General features: G+C 45.5%; 3 protein-coding genes across 4 annotated transcripts; 1 reads left to right on the top strand and 2 right to left on the bottom strand.

The window, feature by feature from the left end:
- The first annotated feature begins 1,498 nt into the window (after window positions 1-1,498).
- Window positions 1,499-4,271, top strand: LOC117851679 (aspartic proteinase nepenthesin-1). Of its 2 annotated transcripts, none has more exons than XM_034733549.2 (2): window positions 1,499-3,293; window positions 3,579-4,271. In XM_034733549.2, the coding sequence occupies exon 1, from the start codon at window positions 1,522-1,524 to the stop codon at window positions 3,271-3,273; it is 1,752 nt and encodes a 583-aa protein (XP_034589440.1). In that variant the 5' UTR covers window positions 1,499-1,521; the 3' UTR covers window positions 3,274-3,293; window positions 3,579-4,271. The 2 variants fall into 2 exon arrangements, with proteins under 2 accessions (XP_034589440.1, XP_034589439.1); XM_034733548.2 differs by having other exon boundaries at window positions 1,500-3,293; window positions 3,406-4,271.
- A 1,921-nt stretch (window positions 4,272-6,192) lies between these two features.
- Window positions 6,193-10,724, bottom strand: LOC117852867 (transcription initiation factor IIE subunit beta). The gene is made up of 5 exons (XM_034735153.2): window positions 10,360-10,724; window positions 8,886-9,137; window positions 7,745-7,876; window positions 7,128-7,244; window positions 6,193-6,711 (listed from the first exon to the last, which is right to left on the bottom strand). Exons 2-5 carry the CDS (start codon window positions 9,135-9,137, stop codon window positions 6,373-6,375), a joined length of 840 nt encoding a protein of 279 aa, XP_034591044.1. The 5' UTR covers window positions 10,360-10,724; the 3' UTR covers window positions 6,193-6,372.
- Window positions 10,725-13,240: 2,516 nt separating this feature from the next.
- On the bottom strand, window positions 13,241-24,100 carry LOC117853374 (uncharacterized). The gene is made up of 19 exons (XM_072293397.1): window positions 23,958-24,100; window positions 22,064-23,475; window positions 20,300-20,385; window positions 19,867-20,214; window positions 19,698-19,781; window positions 19,101-19,221; window positions 18,279-18,468; window positions 18,026-18,129; window positions 17,719-17,916; window positions 17,261-17,514; window positions 16,965-17,186; window positions 16,673-16,894; window positions 16,541-16,594; window positions 16,366-16,431; window positions 16,133-16,270; window positions 15,975-16,028; window positions 15,113-15,172; window positions 14,276-14,665; window positions 13,241-14,166 (listed from the first exon to the last, which is right to left on the bottom strand). Exons 1-19 carry the CDS (start codon window positions 24,098-24,100, stop codon window positions 14,014-14,016), a joined length of 4,299 nt encoding a protein of 1,432 aa, XP_072149498.1. The 3' UTR covers window positions 13,241-14,013.
- Window positions 24,101-24,219: the final 119 nt, after the last annotated feature.

The raw sequence follows: 24,219 nt of genomic DNA, 5'->3' as shown, positions 1-24,219 counted from the left end.
ACTAAAAGAGTACTGATGATCTGCTCCGAAATCTGCCATGAGTGTCTGGTAAGTGATCTTGACACTTGACCACAGTATGCCTAGTCACGAGGCACGCATGATTATATACGGTGAAGACTGAAGACTCCTAGTGGATTCCTCCTCTTTTTTTTAAAAAAAAAAGAAACAACACCCAAAGCTTGCTGAACCGAGAGCACATGATACCGCAAGACAGTGACATCGAGAATTCGAGATGCGCAGGTGAAAAAAATAAACAAATGAAAACAATCGCTTCCCTGGCAAGAAAAGCTCGCCCCAGAGCCAGAACTCATTGCACCATGCCTCACTCTGATTGCAGGAGCCAAAGGCACTCTGATCACTCAGTGATCACCAGCAGTTAGTTATCCCTAGACCCTAGGGAAAAACAGCCAGCCTTTCGACTATCGCTCGTAATCGTACCGGTGGTGGAGCACGGCTAACCACCCCGGTTGACTCCGTTGCGGTTTCCGGTGCGGACGGAGACGCCTCCCCCGCCAGGTAGTTGCTGAATGAAAACTACGGTTTACGGGGCGATTTTTTGTTGCCAAAAGGGAGTGATCGAGGTGCTGGTCTCCTAGGGGTTTTCCTTTTGGGAGGGAGTCGTTTCAGGGTTGAAACTTTAAAGCTGAAACCAAACAAACATGAAACGCCATTTCTGTATGTTTGGGCGATCCTTTCAAATTTCTCCCCCCCAAAATGAAGCAACAGTAAACAAATGGTGGTGTCCTGGAGCGTGTGCAGGCGTTCGATCTTTTGTTAATCGAAGCCTTTGAGGCAAAGCAAAGATCAATACAACAGCGATTGTGTACATCAGTTCTCGCAATGCGGTAGCAGTTCGATGACGGTATATGGATGTATTGGCTCAGTTGCATGTCTCACAAGGTTGCCATATTCTCGATATGAATCTCTAGGACCTAGAAATCTTTGGTCCTCGACCAAGCGAAACCTTATATCTTTTTTTAGAACCAGAGCTTCATAAATTAAAACTTAAAGTTACAATCAATGTTAAAAAAAGATTGTAGGATCATAATAAAAAAAGGTTACGTGTCTGATTCTTAAAAAAAAGTGTATGTATTTGCACTCTTTTTATTGTAGAGTTTCACCTTTTGGTCATTCATTATGATTCATATAAACATCTATGTTTCTTGCCATCTACTCAGTGGATTACCATAGAACTTCAACGCATCTTTTATTTTGAAAAGGTCAAACATGATATATTTTATTTAACATGTAGTCAAATTAAGTACATGTTTATTGTCAAATTTTATATAATCAAATCCTTATTTCAAAATTCTTCCATACCATGTAATTGTGTTCTGTAGCTATAAATTACAGATTTTGTGAGAAAAATAATGGCGAGATTCTAATGTTGAAGACTGTTACGTACTAATTTATTTGACAGATTTTCATGACAGTATGTAACAGAATGTGCCACACTGTCACTTTGGCAGAATCAGGTAGGAGTAGGACAATGGTTTCGATGATTTCATCCACACTACAATCATGAAAATTCTTGGTCCTCAGTCCTCACTGTGTTCGATTCTCGCACATGCTCATCCTCTGCTGACACAGGGCAGCCGAGGAGAGGTCAAACAAAAACGCCTTTGCCGTCCTTGGGCGACTCCCAACCCATCTTACTTTGTCGCCCAGTACAAAATATTCAAGAAAAAAGCATACATGCCAAAACGGCGTACACAATGCAGTCGTGTTCTTTTGAAAACATTGTCACCGCACCACCGGCTTCTGCCAACAAGTAGGCATCAGTGGCACATCACCCAACCGCCTGTCCTCACTCTCCTCCCGATTATCCACTGCCCAATCCCGCTCTCGAATCACCAAGAACCGCGTGCTTTATTCAGGATGCGTAAAATAAGAAGTGGAATCCCAGTGCGAGCTCTTGTGATCCCGTCCCAAGCTAGCATGAAGAAGCTCGCGGCGCTGCTGGTCCTGCTCGCGCTGCCGTGTCCCACGCACGCCGCGCCCGCCGTCCCCGGCGCCGGCGCCGGCATCGTGGCGCTGCTCACGCACGCCGACGCCGGCCGCGGCCTCGCGCGGCCGGAGCTCGTGCGGCGCATGGTGCACCGCGCCAGGGCGCGACGGCGGCTGCTGTCGGAGCGCCCGGTGCGCGCGCGGGTGCGCGCCGGGCTCGGCGGCGGCATCGTGACGAACGAGTACCTGTTGCGGCTGTCCGTGGGCACGCCGCCGCGGCCCGTGGCGCTGACGCTCGACACCGGGAGCGACCTGGTGTGGACGCAGTGCGCGCCCTGCCGCGACTGCTTCGACCAGGGCCTCCCGCTCCTGGACCCCGCGGCGTCCTCCACCTACGCCGCGCTCCCCTGCGGCGCGCCCCGGTGCCGCGCGCTCCCCTTCACGTCCTGCGGCGGGCGCAACCGGAGCTGCGCCTACGTCTACCACTACGGCGACAAGTCGGTAACCGCCGGCCACCTCGCCACCGACCTCTTCACCTTCGGAAACGACGGCGGCGGCGGCAATGCCGGCAGCAGCCTTTCCGCCCGGCGCCTGACCTTCGGGTGCGGCCACTTCAACAAGGGCGTGTTCCAGTCGAACGAGACCGGCATTGCTGGCTTCGGCCGGGGGCGGTGGTCGCTGCCGTGCCAGCTCAACGTCACGAGCTTCTCCTACTGCTTCACCTCCATGTTCGAGTCCACGAGCAGCCTCGTCACGCTCGGCGGCGCGCCAGCCGCGCTCCACGGCCACGCGCACAGCGGCGAGGTCCGGAGCACCCCGCTTCTCAGGGACCCCTCGCAGCCGTCGCTCTACTTCCTCTCGCTCAAGGCCATCTCGGTGGGCTCGACGCGCATCCCGTTGCCGGCGTCGCGGCGCCGGTCCGCGATCATCGACTCGGGCGCGTCGATCACGACGCTCCCCGAGGACCTGTACGAGGCCGTGAGGGCCGAGTTCGCTGCGCAGGTCGGGCTGCCGCTCAGCGGCGCGGCGGAGGGCTCCGCGTTGGACCTCTGCTTCGCGCTCCCCGTCACGGCGTTCTGGCGCCGCCACGCCGTGCCGGCGCTGACGCTGCACCTGGAGGGCGCCGACTGGGAGCTACCGCGCGGGAACTACGTGTTCGAGGACCTCGGCGCGCGGGTGATGTGCGTCGTGCTGGACGCGGCGCCCGGGGAGCAGACCGTCATCGGCAACTTCCAGCAGCAGAACACGCACGTCGTGTATGATCTCGAGAACGACCGGCTGTCTTTCGCGCCGGCACGGTGCGACAGGCTTGCAGCGTCGTCGTAGCGTCAGAGTACATAGAAAAGGTAGATTTTTTTTTCTTACTACCGATTTGGTGAAATCTAGCAATGTAACGGTAGAAATTTAAAGCAATAGAGTAAATTTTTTCTCCCAATTTGTGCCTCGCCTTCTTTGCAGATCACATAGCATCTCCAATTTGGCCCCTTGGAAGAATTTTCATTACGAATTTGCATAGTAGGAGTAGCATCTTGTGAGCTGGTTTACACTGGATATTTGCTCCGCGTTCAGCCTGTCATCCATACAGCTGAGCTGACAAAGCAGCAGCTCCTTATCTCATTTCCGACTGATAGGAACGCGAGGACTGGGAGCAGACGCGGTTCGCTTTCAGGGCACTGTCGGCAGGTGGACACGACACCAATGAGGCTACGATCAATAGATGGCCAAACGGTTTGGTCAATATTTGTGAACAAATTCAGTGCACACTATCTGATGAAAATCAGTGATGGTTCGAGGATTGGTACGAGCTACGACACCCTTTATGGGATCATGATGTACGAGCTAAGAAAGGGGTCATTGTCTTAGCCATTCTGTGTTCATGCGCATCTGACATATGGGATCATGATGTACGAGTTTAGGGACGCTGACATGCCTGTAGAAGGCACCCTGGTCCCTGGCATGGCAACCATGATTGGGGACATATGGCATCAGAAGCAAGAGAGTTACTCCTACAGTAGAAGGCTACAGGCAAGGCCAGTCACGTCCACGGGTACCACTCCCAACTCACACGCATGAGATTTAGATTAGTATACATTAAACATGCGAGGTTACAGGAGCCATTCACAAATCACAGGCATGACAATTGGAGCCAATCCATAGGCGATGGTCTGAGAAAGTTGAGAGATGAGAAATGCCATCAGTACAAGACAGACAGCCTTTGGAGTTAACTGATGGTATCCGTATCCCGTATTCATTCAAAAGAACTTTGTTGCTGCTATACTGTATTGTATTGGGCCAATTGAAATAATTCGAACGAGTAAACTGAACCGAACTTTTGTTCATAGGGCTAAGCAGATGAACTGGATTGTTCAGGTAGTAAAATGTGTTTTTTTCCTAGATACGGAACTATAGCACATCAAAGTCTAATCTTGCAGTGCTAGCATTGATCATCTCAGAAACAGAGCGGCGAGAGGTGTAGCTGCAAAAACTGCATGAATAATCTAGGAAATTAGATGCCACGACTCTGCAAGAACCATAGATAGTAGCGAAACACACTGACCCCAAGGTAAAGAAGGAAACCTCAGCTTCCACCGTGGTTCTTGCAGACGATGGAAAAGCATACCTACTTACAGTTGCAGGCCTGATCCGATGAGCAGCTGAGCCTTTTTCTCGTAAGACCCGGTCGCTCGGCTGCCTAAGAAAGTAACAACCTCGAAATCTGAATAAAAGATCGACCTTCTTTACTGCATATACTGATATACTGTTACAACACTCATAAAGGTATAAGAATGGCGATTCATCCTTGTATATAGGATATCTGGCCTACAGCCAGACTAGACTTATGTTGTTCTGCGAAAACTGATTAGTGCATGCTTCTATCATGCATCTTTTATATATGTATAAAATGCGCAAACTAGAGAAACCATAACTTCGCAAGTGCACAACTAGAACTGCAACTCTTGACATGTACTCCCTCCGTCCCAAATTACTATTCATTTTGGCTTTTTTAGATTCATATCTTTTGCTAAGTATCAAAAATTATGATCTAGAAAAGCCAAAATGAATAGTAATTTGAGACGGAGGGAGTACTTTAGGTTGCAATTTTACACGATGACAGAGAAAGAACTATAACCCATGCTCTGATGCAGCTACTGATAAAGTTTATAACCCATGCAATTTTGCGCCACCAAATGCATGCCTAAATAAAGAGCAAATAGGTTATAATTAACAATGTAGACATACTTACGTGCGGTTATAATCAAATCGATAGCCCACGACTCAGAATCAGCCCATAAGCCTGTAGCCAATTTGACCTGGAAAACCCCTTTCTTCACATCTAGGCCGCTCCAGAGTTGTGGGGAACTTATTCCTTGTGTGAAGTGAAGACACCAAAGTTCTCCAAAGAACCATAATCCTTTTGGCACTTCTAGGAGGATCATATTCCTGTTCAGTTTGACCTGAACCTGTATTTGAAGAGAATGCACCAAAGGAGCTAGTCAGGTACATCAAAACACTTCAGTGGAACTGCAGCAAAAGGATCGAAATCAGTGGCGCTGGAATGCTTATGTGTGGGGTTTACATTTGCTTGGGTGTCATGCATTGGGACCTGTGTCTGACGGGAATGAAGCGGTGAAGCAAGAACTGTTTGCAATAATGCAGGACACAAACTGCGCGACCAGTACCAATTCCAATACCAGCCAAGCCCTTGTTTACTTTGCGAATTTGGGAGGTGCCAAATTACTGTAGCAACACTGTAGCGTTTCGTTTGTATTTGTGAATTATTGTCCAAATATTGACTAATTAGGCTCAAAAGATTCGTCTCGCAAAGTACAATAAAACTGTGCAATTAGTTTTTGATTTCGTCTACATTTAGTACTCTATGCATGTACCGCAAGTTTGATGTGATGGGGAATCTTCTTTTTGCATAGTGCCAAAGTTGGAAGTTTTGTAGGAAGTGAACAAGGGCCAAATAGGCATTCTGCATTCTTGCACAACCCAACGTACAAGAACGCGACAGTGGCAGACGCTGCCGTGCCTTCGTGCGTGACTTGAGCCGATTTTTTAATAACCGATAAGTCCAAACTTAGGCAGTAGAAGTAATTATGTGGAACAGTTTTACAAATAGGAAGGAGCTATTTAAATAAGATCCACAACCGCACGCTGAAATTAAGCGCAAACCTGAGAGGTCTGAAATTCACAAAACTATCGCGAACTTGGAAGATGTTGCAATTGAGATAAAAGAAAAACTGAGGAAATCTCAAGGTCTTGTATCGTATTATGTCAGAATGCATAATTAGGGCATCCAGAATCTTGTCAAACATATTTGCGGAGCTCATAAGGCCACACAACATACATGTTTTGTATGTACACATCAACATAATTATAAAGGTAAACCGAACCCTCCAGTTTTCTACCATTGTAGCAGGATTAAGTGTTGAGATTCTGGAACAGCTCAGGCAGATGGGCATTTGTGAGCTTGGTCCGTTTCGTGATCTCACGCTGCTTCTTCTTGGGTTTAGCCTTCGGTTTCACCCCATTGATCTGGGCGGCTGCTCGTCGTTTCGCAGTGTTGGTCATGGGCTTGATGCCGTTCTTTTGGAGCTCCTTTTCAATGTCGACCATATCACGTGGTAACTCAATTCCCCGGAAGAGCTGCTTCAGATCATCATCAACCTTGATCTTTGCTTTTGGATCATTAGGGTACACAATGTCCTCCTGGGAGTCCATGTTTGACAAAAGCCAAACTTCACCTGAAGCTTTCAGAGCCTAGACCACAGCAAATACTCAAGATTATAGGTATATGCTTAAATATAAATAGTAGAAGATTTAGCTTCGCCACTTGTGATTCTAGCACGCTAGTTGAGATTGCACCTACAAAACATAAGGTTAAGCAAACTACATAAAAGAACTTCATTAGGACAGACAGCACAACCATCATGGATAGGCAATACATAAGACCCCTGACTAAACTAACACATGGGTTACCTTTGTGGTTATAGAGCACATTGCTTCTTCTTTTTCTTTTTCTTTTTTTTTGTGAAAATAGAGCACATTGCTAACTTAACTTGGAGCCATTATTTTAGCAGCATTTTTGTAACCAAGTTGGATACCTTTCTGACCAGTGTCAGCATCATGTTATGTCTGGAACAACATCTTAAGTATAAGATGAGGAAATTAGTCACCTGCAGATCTTCCAGTACATTGGGGTATGCATCCTTGACTTCCACTACAGCAAGACCTTCTGGGAACCTTCTTGTCAAAACAAGCAGTTGATCTTTTCCCTTCAGATCATGCTTGGACTGCACATATGCAAGTAGCAATCAACACATGGAACCTCAAAAATAAGACTAGTTCAATTGCAAACAACAAGATAAACACTACAAAAACTCTTTATACTATGACACACGACACATCACACATATTCCAAGACACCAAATTTTGATTCAGCCATTTTTCCCCATGATCTGATTACACTGGTATTGGAATATGCTACTTCCGTTGGTTATGATAAGCATGTAAACAGATCCTTTGTAGTATTTTACGAGTCCTTCAAAGATTCAATTCTGCCAATCTCTAGGTGTTAACAGATAACAACACCAGAGAGTAATTTGTGACTGCACTTAGTTGACTAGGACACTAGTAAAAACATTCCACATGCAAATGCAGGAATGGTAAGTGATTTGCAGTTCAGTAGTAATTCCTAATTTAGATGATTTTGAATTAGCTAAGGTTTCAGAAAGATAGCAAAGATAAGCAACTGAAATTAAATATGGACAGCTAGAAGTACAAATTAATTTACCTTGTAAGAGAAACGCCTCCCATCATAGCTTACTTTGGGGTTGTTCCTCAAGCTGTCAAAGACAGCTTTATTACCATGGATATCAACATAAGTTGCTTCATTTATCTGCTCTGCAGTAAACGCTTGTCTTGTCTGCAAATTCAGAAGAAACAGCAACTGACATTCACAAACTAGACGCAGCATCAAATTCATAAAGAAAGTTTATATGATATTGTTTTTGCTATCTCTGGTAGCAATGTCACTAGCTTCTATGGTTCTACCACTAAGTACAAGATTAGGCAACCAGAACAGAAAATAATCCATGGCGCCATTCTAATATTTCTAACATTGGTTTGACATTCCTAATTCTAGCAAGGAAAAAAAATAGCCAATACATTATATTCAACTCAGTCAAATAGTGCATAATCATATAGCACCTGCTAATTCACATGCAACATGCGTGCAAAACCAGCACATCATTCTTTTTACCTTTTACTACACATTAATCAGTGTGAACTATACCAGCCTTAATTTATTCTGGAAAGTAAATCATACTTTGCATAGGTCGAACACAAAATAGGCAGCATACAAACATTATAAATTACAGGCTGTACATAACCATATTGATGATCTTACATGTGAAGGATCACAAAACCAGCACAACAGTTTTTTCCCTTTTACTACACATTAACTTAGTGTGAACTATACCAGCCTTAAACTATTCTGGAAATTTAATCCTACACTGCATGAGCTGAACACAGAATAGGCAGCATAAAAATATTACAAACTGCAGGCTATACATAGCAAGATTGATAATCTTGCATGTGAAGTAAGGCATACAAACCATGGTGGAAATCGGTTGAAAACAGGATGGACCACTACATCCTATACCCTTTATACAAAAAATATAAAAAAAAGCTTAAGAAGCGGAAAATCCTGAAACAACCTATACCGAGCCTGGGAATCTGGGATTTAATACACAAAAAAATACAATAATTAATTAGACGAAAAATATAAAGTTCCTGGGACAAAAACTCAATTAGAATGATGATTTGCGGAATCCATTATAATTTGTGAGGCCAGAAGGGAGGAATCATTTCTTCCAATTTGCATTAGTGTGAAATGAAAAATGGAAGAAGGTTGTAGCTTAGTGAGCAAATACCTTGTAAAGCAGTTCGATGACAAGTTTCATTTGTGCTCCAACAGGAGATTTCCTAATCGAATTAATGTGCTGCAGCCTTTCTGTATCATTTGAAAACTTGATAGGCTGTGATGGTCTTGCTGGAGCGGATGGAGCATTTACAGGTTGGGCCCTGTGCTTTGGTTTTGAAGCCGAAGCGGCTATGCTCGCCAATGATGACTGGCATCTCTCCTGCTGTTGCTTAAATTTGGAGAGGCTATCCTTGAGGTCCATCTAGAAAACATGACATGCTCGTAAGTAAAAGTTACATAAACAAGCACAAACAGTGATAGCTGAACGCAGGAAAAAATAATGGCCTAGCAGTATAACTTCATCATCTTAATAGGAGTGAATTAGGTGACACTATGGTTTCTCTAGGATCTGCCAACAAACAGCACCCTGATAGATTACTTGCCAGTTGCCACCTGATTGATACACAAAATTGTTTAGGATTTCCGCTCACAGTTTCAGTATTTTTCAAGAGGAAAACTTCCATTTATTTCCACAGTATGCCCGTGTTATCCCCTTCCTCTATTTTCTCCTCCTTGGTGCTCAAAGCGCCATCACCGTCCGCCATGTCCTCACGGCCACCACGGTCCCCCAACACCTAACCCTAGAACCATCCCCCGGCAGCTGAACCCGCACAAAACCTGATGGAACTCACCCAGTCACGACATCCGTATGCCCACGCTCGCCTGAAGCCGCGCTAATCAGGCCAATCTGCCCGCTGCTGTGCAGAGGCGGCGGTCGCCACTGGCTCGTGCGCTGCGCTCCCCCAGCAGGTGAGGCGAGGAGGGTCTACAAGTCTACGACACCCCCACCCAGAGGCAGAGAGAGAGAATGGGCAGCTCTTTGCCTCTTTGTATCGGGCTGTATCTGTAAACTGACAAGCGGGCTGCGTACGAAGGGCCACCGCCCCCTAACTAAGATGTAGTTTACGGGTGCGTTTGGCAGAGCTCCAGATCCTGATTCTCTGGTGGAGTGATTCTGTCTGATGAAATCGTTTGGCAAACTGGCTGAGAAGTGATTCCTGAAAGAGATGATTGTGCTGGAATTGTCTATACTACCCCTGGCAGATTGAACTGATTGTTTGCAAGGCTTTTTATGTGGTCCATTTCAGATTTATATGTGTAATAATATACTGTAATAATATTTAAAGTTCATATTAATAAATAGTTAGCACTTGCACATTGCACGGTACAGTCATCATATAATTCCAAAGTCCAAAATGATTGGTCCAATATATTATTCAGAAACTCTACACATGGTACCCATTATTCAGAAATAAAACACTGTGTAATCTGATAATCATAAACACATACACGTGCTAACCATTTGTACAAGCATACCATCAATTTCGACATATACAAATTTTGAACCATACATTTTAGTACCCATTATTACAAGGATGTGGAACAATTTCTCAGATCTGGGAGAGGGAAGGCGTTGAACGCACCTTGGAGGATAGTCTGTGGGCGCCGGATTTTAGGGCCTAGGCAACGGTGACCCTCGGCCACCTCCTTCTGGCGCAGCTGCGGGGACGGACGGCCCTCCGGGTCCTGGACCTTCTTCCGTCGTGCCGCGGGAAGGGGAGGACGGCGGGCGGAGGAGGTCGTCGCTCCAAGGAACGGCCAAAACGGAGGGGGCCGGACCTCCGGAGAAGGCCGGCGAGGGCCGGCGGCCGGCACCAGGAAGGGGCGGCGGCCGTAGGGGACAAAACCCTAGCCGCGCGATACTTGAGTCGCCTGCGGGACGGAAAGAGGAGAGGGGAGAGGGGCGACGCGAATGGGGCGCTGCGGGACGACCGGACGAGCGGAGGGCCCCCAGAAAAATCGTTTGGTACAGATTCTTTCTTATCGAGAATCAGAATCCGGTTGCTGTACCAAACGCACCCGTACAAATGGGCCGCCGAGTTTCTGCGTGGGCGCCCAGCTTGTGCGTCGTCTGTCCAAAAATGGGGGAAAGTGAATGTTACAAAACTACTACTACATACCAAGTACATATCGTCTCCCAAGTTATTGCAAAGTTACAGACTGAAGAAGTCATATCACGAACTACAAATTTAACGTGCGATAGTATCACAAAACCAAATTAGTGAGTAATGTATATTACTAGTTTCACCCATCTAAAATATGTAGTGTTGTGATCATATATTGTTTTCGCGACATGTCGCGCAGCAAAATCGTGGGTCAGTGATATATAATTTCTTAAATATAAATTTCTATGAAACTTTGACATGTTAGTTACGGCAATTTTGACAAGCAATATGTCGTTTTGTGAAATTTACTAAGGGGGTGTTTGGGAGAGAGGTGCTAAACTTTAGCACCCCACTTTAGTCCATTTTAGCCCCCAAGCTTCCCAAACACCCCAGCTAAATCTTGTGGGCTAAACTTTAGCCCCCTCTAATCATTTAGTCACTGGGGGTAGCTAAAATGGACTAAATGGACTAAAAAGTGGTCCCCCAGGACCACCTTCCCCCCTGCCCCCCTACCCTCTCTCCTCCCCTCAGTTTCTCTCTCTCCCCGCCTCCTCACCCGAACCGCTCGAGGGCCAGCTCCTCACCTCCGGCGCCGATCCCGCCGCCTCCGTCTCGCCGCCGCCGCCACCACCTCGCCCGCCGCCTTCGCCCCGCCGCCTTCGCCCCGCCGCCTCCTACTCCGGCCCGCCCCGCCGCCGCCGCCGCCGCCGCCGCCTCCGGCCCGCCCCGCCGCCTCCACCTCGCCGCTGCCTCCGGCACGCCCCGCCGCCGCCTCCGCCTCCGGCCCGTCCCGCCGCCTCCACCTCGCCCGCCGCCGCCTCCTCCGGCCGGCCCCGCCTGCCCGCGCGGCCTCCGCGTGAGCTGGACGAGCCTGACCTCCTCAGCGCCGTCCGCGCTCGGGGGCCGGCTCCTCACCTCCGGCGCTGGGCTCAGAAGCAGGAAGAGGATGGTGGTTGCCCCGGTGAGCAGGAAGGAAGAGGAGGGGTGAAGGAGGGGGAGAAAGCAGGGTAAATCTGTCATTTGTCAACACATGTGCTAAAATTTAGCCTCCTTCCCAAACACCCTGAAGAGCTAAAGTTTAGCACCCCATTTGATGGTGCTAAAATTTAGTCCAAAGCTAAATTTTAACACCTTCCTCCCAAACAGAGCCTAAAATAAAGGCAAAGCATTAATAAGCCCAAAGTGGAGGGACCAATTGCCCCGAGAGGGAAATCCTACCAAATTTCTAATGTAAGAAATGAAGCTATTATTTCCTAATTTATTTTCCACCCATTTGTCATTGCAAAATTTCTACTTCATGTACAGAGGTTATCACCATTATGTTTTAACACTTTTATCCGGATTATAAGAAGGTATAGCATGAGAGGGGGATATTTAACTATTTACTATTCTTACGGCTTCCCTTACGAATACACCTGCATATTTGCCATCCCTATACGAACCAGGCAACATTTTTCAAGATGCGAAATGCTCGAACTGCCCCCATGCCCCTCTCCACTTCTCTCTCCTCTCCTCTACCTGTCAAAGCCACCCTCGGCAAGCAACTGCCCGCAGGGCTCGGCAGGCTCCGACGAGCGCGCCGGCTGTGGGAGCAGCGGCGGCCGATCCCCGGTGAGCACCACCCACGAGGGGGCGGCGGCGGCGGCGGCTCCGCGAGCGCCGGCCCTCGACGAGCACCGCCCACTGGGTGGCAGCGACGGTGGTGGGGCAGCGGCGGCCGTCCCCCGGCGAGCACCGCCCACGGGGGGCGGCGGTGGCGGCCCGGCGAGCGCCGTCCCCGGGGGCGAGCGGCAGCGGCCTCCCGACGAGCGTCACCCTCGGGGGCAGCTCATATTCGCAAGCAGCAGGAAGTGTCCGGAGGTTGAAGATGCCCTACCACAGGGGTCCCACATGTCAGTGGCAAGAGACAGGGAAGAGGATAGCTCCACATGGGTCCCACATGTCAGTGGTAAGAGATAGGGAAGAGGATAGCTAATAGGAGAAGGTAGGGGCAGCATGGTCATTTACCATGCTCGATCCATGCTGGTTCGATGTGTTGGTTCGCCACGTATGTAAGAATGGTAATTTTATTACTTCATGTAAGTACATTCGTAAGGATGGCAACTGAAGTACATTCGTAAGGATGACAACTGGTCATCCGTAAGAACGGATGATAGTTAAATATCCCCGTGAGCCGGTTAATCAGGAAACACAAAGGTTGCATAGAGTTACATAATATAATGACAAAAATCTGTCAAGGTTGAAAGACATGGTGCCACGGGAGAGCTGACGTATGGAGTCATGATTTGTGAAGTTACCATGAAATGCTTGGCAAAGGTGCAAAGCTGGCCACTATCCATTATCATTCACAAATCACAAGTCACCACAACGAGATTTGGGATTGAATATGCATATACATTACACAGGGAAGGTTACAGGGACCATTCACAAAACACAAGCATGACAAACACAAGGCGATGAATATACAAGCCGCGAACCCAACATCAGCATGTAACAGCCTTTGCAAGATACCAATACAACCCATATGCCAGCATGGCAGCTACCAAGTTTACTAACAGATCTTTGTTAATCACATCGGCTACCAATCCTACACAGCAGAATGCTGAGCCTGCATGCCTGTACAAACATGGAATGCCCTCCCAACTCGCCAAGGGTTCATCTCTAAAGTCAGAACAAATGGAAGCCACACAACTAGTACATTAGAAACCACATGCTACAACTCCTAAACATGGATATTCATGTACGGGTGGCCTACTGGAAGTCATCAGTTAGCAACAATTCTCTGATCTTTCTTTCAACACCATTGCTTTGCTTCTTCACAATTAATGTGCAGATGGCCATCCCGGCAAAAGGGCATAATGCACAAAACCTGCCCTTGATAACTAAATCGGTGAGTTAATTCACGCACGTTGGCCTCCACAGTGACATGGGCTCAATGAGTCAAATCTTCCAGTCTGAAGCTCAAATATACTGAGCTAAAAGAACCCACTTGCACCATGTTTCCAACCCTGATCCCACCATGCCTGCCCTGGTGGCTACGGCAGGGCCAAAATGGACAGCCCCGCATGCTGTCTGTGCTTTCCGCATCAACCTTCAAAGAATATTCTCAAGACATCACATGGAGCCATGGGGCTATCCACCAGGCCCTTCTACATGCTGACCGCATTGCTTCCTTTTGGACAGGGAGCTCCGGCGAGTATAAACATATCTCTCCGGAGGGCTCTTGTTCTTCAACAAAGCTTGGCCAGAACTCAAAACAAGCTCCTTTTGATACGTTTCTCTGCGCTGCAAATTTATTTAAAGCATTAGAGTCAAGGGTAAAATGAAATGAAAAGTCTACATTAACATGTATGAATATGAAGGTAAACCATTCCAAAAAAAAAAATGCACGAACCTTTTTGTCTGTCGGTTTTTTTTCTACATCCTCTGACTCCAATGCAGTAACTGGCGTTTCGGGAAGACTCTTGAATGCAAGTGATTCCCCATCATCCAACTTCCGCTTATATGATATTGTTGATGTCGAACTGTCAGCTGTGTTCCTATCAGTGTCCCTGTTGTGCAGAGAAAACCTGACAGTATGTTTCTTGGTAACAGTACTGTCCACTGTGACATCATCTGATCTCACTGTGACATCATCCGATCTATATGATTTGTTATTAACAGAAGTAGTGGCAGATTCTGAACTTGCTCCAGGTCCAGATGCATAATAAGGAGTCCACATAGAAGATACAGAAGTAATCCTTCTTGCAGCAAGTATGTCATGTGCACATACAACCAAATCTTTCTGGGATATTAAGAACCAAGATTAAAGAAAGTAAATAAAAATTCCAAATAATGTGGTAAGATAAGATGACCACAATGTCAAATAAGAAAATTCCAATATGACAATAAAAGTGTGGTGCATTTCATGTCACAAGGTATAAGGTTTCTAGTTTTCAGATTGATGGAAAGGTGGACAATTGGGATGCAGGACAAGGAACTATGCATATGGGCTATAATAATTGACATCAAAACTGAATAGCAGCAATCTTTTGGTGCATACCCTGGACACCTACTTTATTTTGCCACATTGCTTAACATGCAGGCATAAAAAAAACGTCCTCCAATTTGTACTTCACTGCCTAAAATCTTCTATTCTGCTTTTGCCTAAAGAAAATACAATATTGGCTGACGATATTTAATTTCCTGAGAAACGAAAGGTATGCAAATAGACAATTAACAGCTATTGTACCTTCACTTTTTCTCTCTTCACAATCCTCTCACAAAGGAAGCGTAATAGTTCCAATTCAACCTGCCAAGATTGAGAAAAACAAAAAGGCATATAAACCTAGAGTTTGTTGACCATCTTCAGACAGAAAAATGTTCATATGGTTCCATAGGCTACATCACTGAACAGAAGCAAGAAATTCAGTATCAACTATCAAGCCACTTTTAGTCGACGTTATCAAAGTTCAAATCAGACAAATTGGAATTTGGTATTTCTTCTTGCTCGTCAGCTATCCGCAATTCAGCTTTAAATGTTTTACAATGTCTCTGGTGCCAATCTATAAATCTATCTGTCTCCATATAACTCTTACAGGTCACAAAATGGTACCATCGCAAACATGGAGGATTTGAAATTTTACGTTTATATGTAATATTATAATCTCTATCCTCTGTAAGGCTTGCAATAGCCATATACATTCATCAAATACAGTGTGCCTGCTAAGCATTGCTTGATAGCAAATAATAATGCCTGCTAGATACCTATAATGATTTTCACCATGGCTGGTGCTGAATGTCAGTACTGCAGATTGCCACATTGCCACATTACTTTGTTATGATCCTAGTATGGCACTAGTTTCACAAAAGAACAGAAACGCACATCTTGTTTAAATGTCATGGACCGGATGAGAACAAGAGCTATTTTTACACAAAATAGTGAAGATTCAAACACAAAATGGCAAAGGTAATGTTTGTGGCTAGAAAAACACACGTACTTTAAAAGGCAACAGTCTCAAATTATTACTACCCTAGTTAGCAAAATAAAAGAAAGTGGAATCTATAGTGATTCAAGCAAATATGGATCCTGCTTCAGCAGATAGTGTGTTTACCCTCATTTGTTTCATGCTCTTGACCTCCTCAGGTCCATATTGTTGACGATAAGCCTGCACAAATTTCCAGATAAGAATGTAAGGATAACGATGATTGATGACATAGTGGTAGAAAACTAGTTACAGGGTCCACCCTGCCTAAACAATTTAAAGCATACCTTTCTCTGCTCGATACTGTGTCTGCCACAGTATGCTTTATGTTGCAATGTATTACCAATTCTCTTTGTATTCATGTAAAGCCCAGCATCTCTCGCACATGAAGGATGGAAAGTAATTTGACAGTCTGCTGTACTGCACTGCACGGTCGAAAGAGAAAAACTTAGCAAAATTTGATTGGTTTGTCTATACATTCTAGATTAACAATTATAAAGGCTAATATTAACAATCAAACCTTCAAGCATGCACCAACATAGCGGTGGCATATAGAGCATGTATCTTTATCCTTGTGAAGCCTCTCCTTTAGAATGAACAGTCAGAACAAAATAATAAGATAATTCAAATCGAGTTGTGATCAAGGTGGCTTCTTGCGATATGCATATAATGAAATAAATATGAAAGATCGGTACCATTCCATCGACTGCATTATGTTGGCCTCTTCTGAATGTGGTCTCCAATAGCCACTAAGAAAAGTGGGGGAAGTTTTAAAATGTGGATAAGCCAAGCAAAATAGCAATAAGGGGACAAGCACAAACCATTACCTCAGCGCAGAAAGCATGAACCCATTGCCCCTTCAGAGTCCTTCTAAAAGCACCAGATGTTCCATGGCACAAACCACACTGCACCAAGCATGCTTTTACACCATTGCAATCTGATTGATTACCAGAGATCACAGAATCCGAGGGCATTTCCTGGCAAAGTTCACACTTCCATGGGCCTGTAGGATACTTCATAGTCTGGTAGCAATCTAAGTGGACAGCAGCCTGCTGATCATGAAGAGTTAATAGTTGATGGAGTGCAATTTGGAGACGAAAGACAGTAAATGCAAAGCACCTTGCAGCTGGAGCAGACAAAAATACGATTCAATACAGTATCACAGCGCATGCATATATCACAGGGAAGAGCACTTTTCTTGGAGAATTTTGCAAGATCAAAAATGCCAAAGTTGGTATCTTCTGAGACTTTGCTATTAGTAGAAAATGATAAATCCTTTGCTTGCGGCGATGAAGACGATTGGCTAATTCTTGAGGATCCAGCACTGGCTCTTGGCATGTTCTGGAAACAAAGGGAGGTCAATAAAAAAGATAACACGCATAAATCAACTGAGGAAGCAAAGGCACAGTACTAACCTCTTGTCTAGCAGACATAACCTTGCTTCCTGCATCTTTCCTCACTGTTGCATTTCTTGAGGTTGGTGGAACAGAAGGTGCAGTTGCAGCTAGGATTGCTAGAGCTTCCTTGTGTCTCCTTTCTGAGTTCCCGCGTTTCTTAGCTTCCCTCAGATCACGAAGAAACTGGTTCACAATGATATGATCCCATTTTCTTTTACTGACAGAATCTAACTCGTACGAAATATTCTGGACAACCTTGAGTATCAAATCTTCTGCAAGATATAAGGACGACTGAAATATCAATTCAGAAAGCTGAAGAAATATAAACTCAACTAAACAGTTCATTTTGCACTCTGAAGCCCAATTATTAAGATGGTACTGCGGGGGAACCAAAAAAAGAGGGCATCAACCAACATCGTTTGGTTCTCCTGCATAAGAAATGATAGCGCATATAACAAAGAGGAAAGTACCCTTACCATATCTCTGTTTCAGGGGAACAACACCATTGAGTAGCCTGGATTGTAAATAAACTATTTCCCCTTCTATTTCGTCATCAGGTGAATGCTCCAGAATATATGATAATTTTGCTTTACAGACTTGATCCACAGCAGCCATGTCATCTAATTGCCCAAGTTTCGCGAGGTCCTCATCAATAGGAGTGCAACATAACTCTTCTACACAAGTTGGGAAAAGAAACAAAGTTAATTTTTAGATTACCAGATGTGAATAAAGAAGCCAGCAGTGGATTTTATTTAATTGATGGGTAGAACAGCAGGAACTCACCATGATAATCATTTTCTTGTATAGTTTGCTCCAAATTATTACCCCACAAATCTTGCACCCTTTTCTCTATGAATGGATGAATATAGCAGCGGTAACCATCCATGCTACATGGGGTAGAAATGGATAAAAGTTATTTGACCATTCAAATAAAACACTGACCATAACAATATGCATGCAAAATAACTAGAGTATCATGAACTAAATCCTGTGTGGAAGCATGCATGATTTGGCAGAGAGAATGGGGTGAGCGTACTTCCGCAAATGCCGGCCAGAAACCTTATTTACATGAGGATCAGGACAGCTGCAAAAGCCATTTTGAACTAAATCACCCTTATTAGCATTGTCCTTTTCGGGGCAAGGATCAATCGACAAGGTCCCATCCTCCTGTCTTGATTGAAGTTCAGAAACGGTTGAGTTCTTACTTTCACTCCCAAGCAATGTTCCTGTTAATAAAAACCAGAAGAATCAAGTCTATAAATATTAATGAAATTGATATAGCATGTCAGATGAGGCTTCATTGCTTTGGACTAGTTTAATCATCAAAAAGGGCTAGCCAGATACTTGACTCCCAAGTTTAAAAATACGAAAGGAAAAGAAAATGCAAGCCACAAGCCCAACACTATCAAGAAAGTAAAGCAGGGTATAGTATGGCACAATGTTAGACGTCATTTTCTAAAGGCTGTACAAAGTAACGAAAGTTGGTAAATGCTACCTTATTCAGTCATAACCTGATGAGAAAAAAGGAGAATGGAACTGACATAAATCTGAGGATTGCAATTACAAAATATGCATATCATCCAGAAAAAATTGTTAGAACCCAATTTCATATCAAGAAGCATAACATCTACAGCAAACTTTAAACCTTATCCAAGAAAATAAAATAAAGAACAGCATGGCCACAGTCACTTTAGTATTGCAGAGAATAGAGGATGATACGTAATATTAGTTGTTGCTTTCCATATAGTGAGTCGGACAAGAGTATGGATAAGTCCGGGTTGAAGCAATAAACTGGAAAAGTTAAGCATAATGATCTCTGTACAAACAGCAGCTGTACACTCTTTTTTTACTCAGTTACCTTGCGGTGCCAAAGAACCCTCTTTCGTAGATTTCACTTGAACAGAAGGCGCATGCACAGAGTTTGGCAACCACTTGATCATTTTCAGGTTCAGACCAGGGGAGAAGGCGGTTGTTTCAGGCTGCAATGGCACATTGTTTCTCAAAAAATATATAGGCCAATAGGCTGACAGTAGCAAGGCATTGTGGAACACCATGATGGCACCATAGAGCTATGGATACATGAATAGGTTACACAAATAAACACAGTTTCACAATTTCATCTTTGTTGTTTATATCTACACTAAGCTTTTTGTAGACTTGTAAGGTTAGCTTTTTAAATACATTAAAAATAAACAATTAAATGTTGCTGGCCAACAAAAATATGTTTACATTGCTGCACATAAAGAGCTAAGTGGGTATGTTGGGGTAAAATAAGAATTCCTTGTCATATTTAATGCGTATAGGTGAATTGATATTGAAATTCAAAAGTGATGTATATTGCAACAGCTTGAATCATGATTAAGCTGAGATGCAAATACCAATTATTACACACTGGCATGCACCTGGAAGAAACAGGCAGTGACTTATGAAATAATGAAAAATCAAGACAAATTACCTTAAGAGCAGCTTCCAGGGATTCTGAATGAAGACCTGGTTCTGATTCTAAGTCACCAACACTATCCTTTCCTTGGTCAACTAGCTGTGTTGTCAGTCAAACATAAAATGCAGGTAAGTACTAAACATACATACCCCAATCAGGGTTTGTAAGATGAGCAAATAAATACCTTTGTAAGACCTCTGGAAATATCTCCAGAATTGCTCATAAGATTCCCATCTGCAGTGGGTTGATCAACAACCATATCTGCGCTTCGAGCTTCTTGATTTTCTGCGCTTCCAACCATGGATGGGGATGTAGCCATTTCTGCTTTCTGTGTTTTGTTTAGGCTACAAGTACTGCTAGTTATTGTGTCGTTCACAAATTTGTCCTTGTTACCACGTGTAAATCTCCCTTGCTGCTCCCTCCTACTGACAAGTTTTCCATCATGCAGTTCAACTTGTGTGGAGTCCAGTTCAGAGATGGAGCTGATACCTCTGATGGCAGAATGCTTTGCACAAAATGCTCGCATCTCAACCTATTAACAATTAAAAATAAGAATGATGATAATAATATGCAACAAAATATGGTGAACAGCAGCTATAAGAAGAAAAAGGTCTAACGTTGTCATGGCCAAACTTTCCCCAGATCTCAATCTGAAGCTTGGATTCTCTTGCACATATGGGATGAAAAGAAGTCCTGCATGCTCCTGAAAACCACATAAACTTAGTAACTGCAAAATGAATGGATTACAAAAGTAGAACTATTATTATTTTGACATTAGCTACAAAATACTTCCACGGTTCTATTTTATTTGACATTTTTGGCATTGCACGGTCTCCAAACAGGTAATTATCATATAGTTAATCTCATAACTTAATATCAATATAAACTAAAAAAAGATTGTACTTTCATGAAAGCATTTTCAAAGAAAAATCTAGTCAGGTAATTACCATATTGTTAATCTTGATAGTTATTTACGCATTTACAGTAGAAATCTGGTGAACAGATTCTAGGATGTTAAACAAAAAAGAATGGAGTAGAATTTCAAATTACATATTATTAATCCAGGCTCCCTGGTACCACTAGCCTAAAGGTAAAAAAAAATACATAGGTGCTATTTTCAACTTTCGAGGTTCACCTTTCAGGCTTCTAAAAGTCAATTATGTAGCTAACTTCGTAAGTGTTTTCATTAATACAGTGCCCCCCACCCCTTCCTCCACTGGTCACAAAAGGCAGAAATACCATCACTGGGTATCACTGTGTTTGCATTAAGTTCACCCAGATAACTACCAACCAATGATTCCAACAATTAGATTCTTATTTCTTCCAGATAAATGGTTTCCTAAGAAAGCACTAAATCTCCATACAGCTCTATTTGTCACAGGAACTATTCAGAAAAGAAACCTCGTAACTTATTTAGCCAAACCATCCTCAAGAACAAATCAAATTGACTTGGCATGCTAACTTAAATAACATAGATCTGACACAGGTCACCTGAGAAACAAAATATCCACTATTCATGATCTCTAGTTTGCGAAACTTAGACGAGACCTATCATATGATAGTAAATAGTAATAGACCTCAACTGATTCTCTGCTACACATTAAATCCATTTTTCCATGGTCAGTTTACTTTTGTATGAGTTGTCAGTACTGTTTCCTAATGATTTATACTGTTAAGGTCCCCTGCAACTACAAACCAGTTAGGTCATGGAAAACATTAGTTACGGGCGTGCCTATTCAAGTGCCACTACACCCATGCAACAATGCAACACAACTCAAATGCTAGCTCTTTCACAAATATAGTTTTATTTTCTCCAAGTGCTGATGGTTTTGGCTTGCATGGTATCTTAATAGGGGACGCATCTTGATGTGGCATCCTATCAGACAAATATTTGTTGACATGGCACACTAGTCAGCAATAAATCAACAGAATCGTTTTTAAAAGGATCGGACCATGTGTCAGCCTCTAAAGACACTTAGTTTTGGTTACATGCTGATTAGGGAGCTTTAGACATTGAATGGCGCACTTAACAAGTTTGGTCCATATCTGAGTTCAGGACCTGGAAGAAGACGCAGCAGTTCAAGGACTGCTGCTGTAAGATGTAAATGAAACTTGGATATCACATGGGAAAATAAGTGCAGAGAAAGAGAGAGAATTATTTCATTGTTGAGAAGCACTAGGTTTAAGGGGAAAAAAAAGTTAGAAGTAAAGTATCACTGTGCAGAAGAAAAAATGGACATTTGACTCTTCATGTCACCATGTGTAGTTGTGTACCACAAAATATCTTAAATTAGAGACTCATCTGAATATAAAAAAAGATACCAGTGTTTGGAGAGAGGTGATCAATGGAGTAACCAGAGAGATGATGTAAGAATACATACCATGGCTACAGCGGACACATGCGCCATGCATGACCTTGCAAAGGCTGCACACCAATTTTGACTGGTTCTCTTGGGTATCTACTATATTGACGACAGGCTCCATTGATTCCATGTCCTCTACATGAAACTCTGGTCTCCAAAGACTACAAAATAAATGTACAAATTCTTGGTTTCCTCCATCTGCGGATGGACCAGGGTCCCTTTTTACAGGTTTCAAAGCACCTTTCTCCTTTGGACAGAGCACACAGGGCGTTAACACAGTCCTGCATGTATCACTCCGTGTCAACCTCCGTGGCATCTCCATATTCCGGCTACACCAAAGACAAAACCAGAAGCGATCTGGCACAACATGCACACCATAACACTTCTGGTGCACAGATATCTCACAGCTCTTGCAATGAAGCATCCTGTTAGACACCAGATCGCTTTCTCCCAAACAACAAACATCACAGATTGAATCAGTCTCGCCTTCTGAGGATGGAACGAGCACAAGCTGCTCTAGCCCAGCATCTGCACCCAAGAGCTTCCTCTTCTTGTTTGGGCGCTCTGATGTGAGCACAAACCGTGCCCTTGCTCCTAGGAGCCAACTCAAAGAAGGTTCCGAATTCTCTCTGCATCTTGGTAAAGCAATGCTATCAGTTCTGCCTTGATCTAGCACAATCTCAACCGGCTGCTCCTCTTGCTGCACAATCACTTCCTGCATGTCCTGATCACAATTCTCTTTGTTGCTCTCATCTGTAGTAATGAGCTCTACGCTGGCTCCTACATAATCCGAGCACTCGTGCATATCCTGCACTTTGTTACTCCCCAACTCCTCGTTACTCTTGCCCAAATTCGAGTGCAAATCCGAGCTCTCATCTGCCACAGAAGCATGCGATGGATCCGAATTCTCCACCAACTCCTCGCCACCGCCCACAAGAGGTATGAGGAAACATGGATCAATCTTGCTCGAACAGAATTGATGCTTCGTCACCAATTCCTCGAAATCCTCCGCTGTGAACTCGCGGAAATACGGCTCCAACTGCTCCCAAAAGCCCTTGCGCCCAGCAGGCACTCTCGGGTGCAGCTCGACGGCAGGTGCTGGCTCTGGCTGCTGCTGCTGCTGCTGCTGCGGCTGCTGGGACTGGCCCTTCTTATGCTTCTTCTGCACGTCGCCCACCGCCGCCCATCTGGCGACCCGGGAAGGCAGCCAGGGGTCCCGGGCCGCGGCCTCCTCCCCGTCGAACGGCGACCGCACGCACAGCGCCTTCCTGGCCTGCTCGAACGGGGCGACGCCGGCCACCGCCGCCGCCGCCGGCGTGGCCCCGGCGGGCGGTGGCGCATCTTCGCCGGGCTTCCGTGGGGACGACGAGGGCGACGCGTCGGCGGCCGCGGCGGGCGGAGGTCTCCGGCGAGGCGCCACGGCGGAAAACCTCCAGCGCTAGGGTTTCTCTCAGGTACGATTTTTTCGGAGTTGTTTCAGATCCGGGGCTGCGAGAGGGAATGAGGGGGACTGTGATGAGAGAGAGAGATGCTTCTGTAAAAATCGAAGCGCCCGTTCACTTGTCGCTTCCCCGTAGTGGGCTGGGCCTGGGAGTCGTGCTCGCACCTCGAGAAAGGCGCCTCCCACCCCCCCGAGCCGCTACGCGCACCCGAGGCCGGCGAACGGAGGCGCTGCCTCGTTGGACCCACTTGGCCGTGAGACGACGCGCGTGGCCGTAGCAGTTCCTCGCGAGGGGGGATATATACCTGGTCCGCTGCTGTTTTCCCTCGCGTCGGGTCACGGGCACCGCGCCGCGACGCATGCATGACAGGTGGTGCCCGCACGTCCCGACGGACGACGGGTCCGCCGGTCAGAGGGCCGAATTGGCGGGGAAGCGACCGCGACGCGTTTGTGTGCTGGGGAGGGTCTTACGTGCGGCCCACATGGCGGGGGTAGCAGGCGCGGCCGCGCGCGGCGAACACGTACACCGACTGGGTGGGAGACGGTTGCCACCGCGCTTTCACGTGACGTCTGATGAGGGTGGGTGGCGTGTGGGCCCGGATCTCCGTCTTCATGGGAGCCGGTAGGCGGCTGGGCGCCGCTGCCAGCGCGCCAGCTGACCGGTTAGTTGGGCTGATGGGCTTATCAGACCGATGCGGCGGGCGGGAGATGATTTGTTAACAAGGCCGCTTAG

This window comes from Setaria viridis, chromosome 4, assembly GCF_005286985.2.
Source record: "Setaria viridis chromosome 4, Setaria_viridis_v4.0, whole genome shotgun sequence".
Lineage (NCBI taxonomy): Eukaryota > Viridiplantae > Streptophyta > Magnoliopsida > Poales > Poaceae > Setaria > Setaria viridis.
The sequence above is the reverse complement of the archived record's forward strand: the minus strand, read 5'-3'. Positions and strand labels throughout refer to the sequence as shown.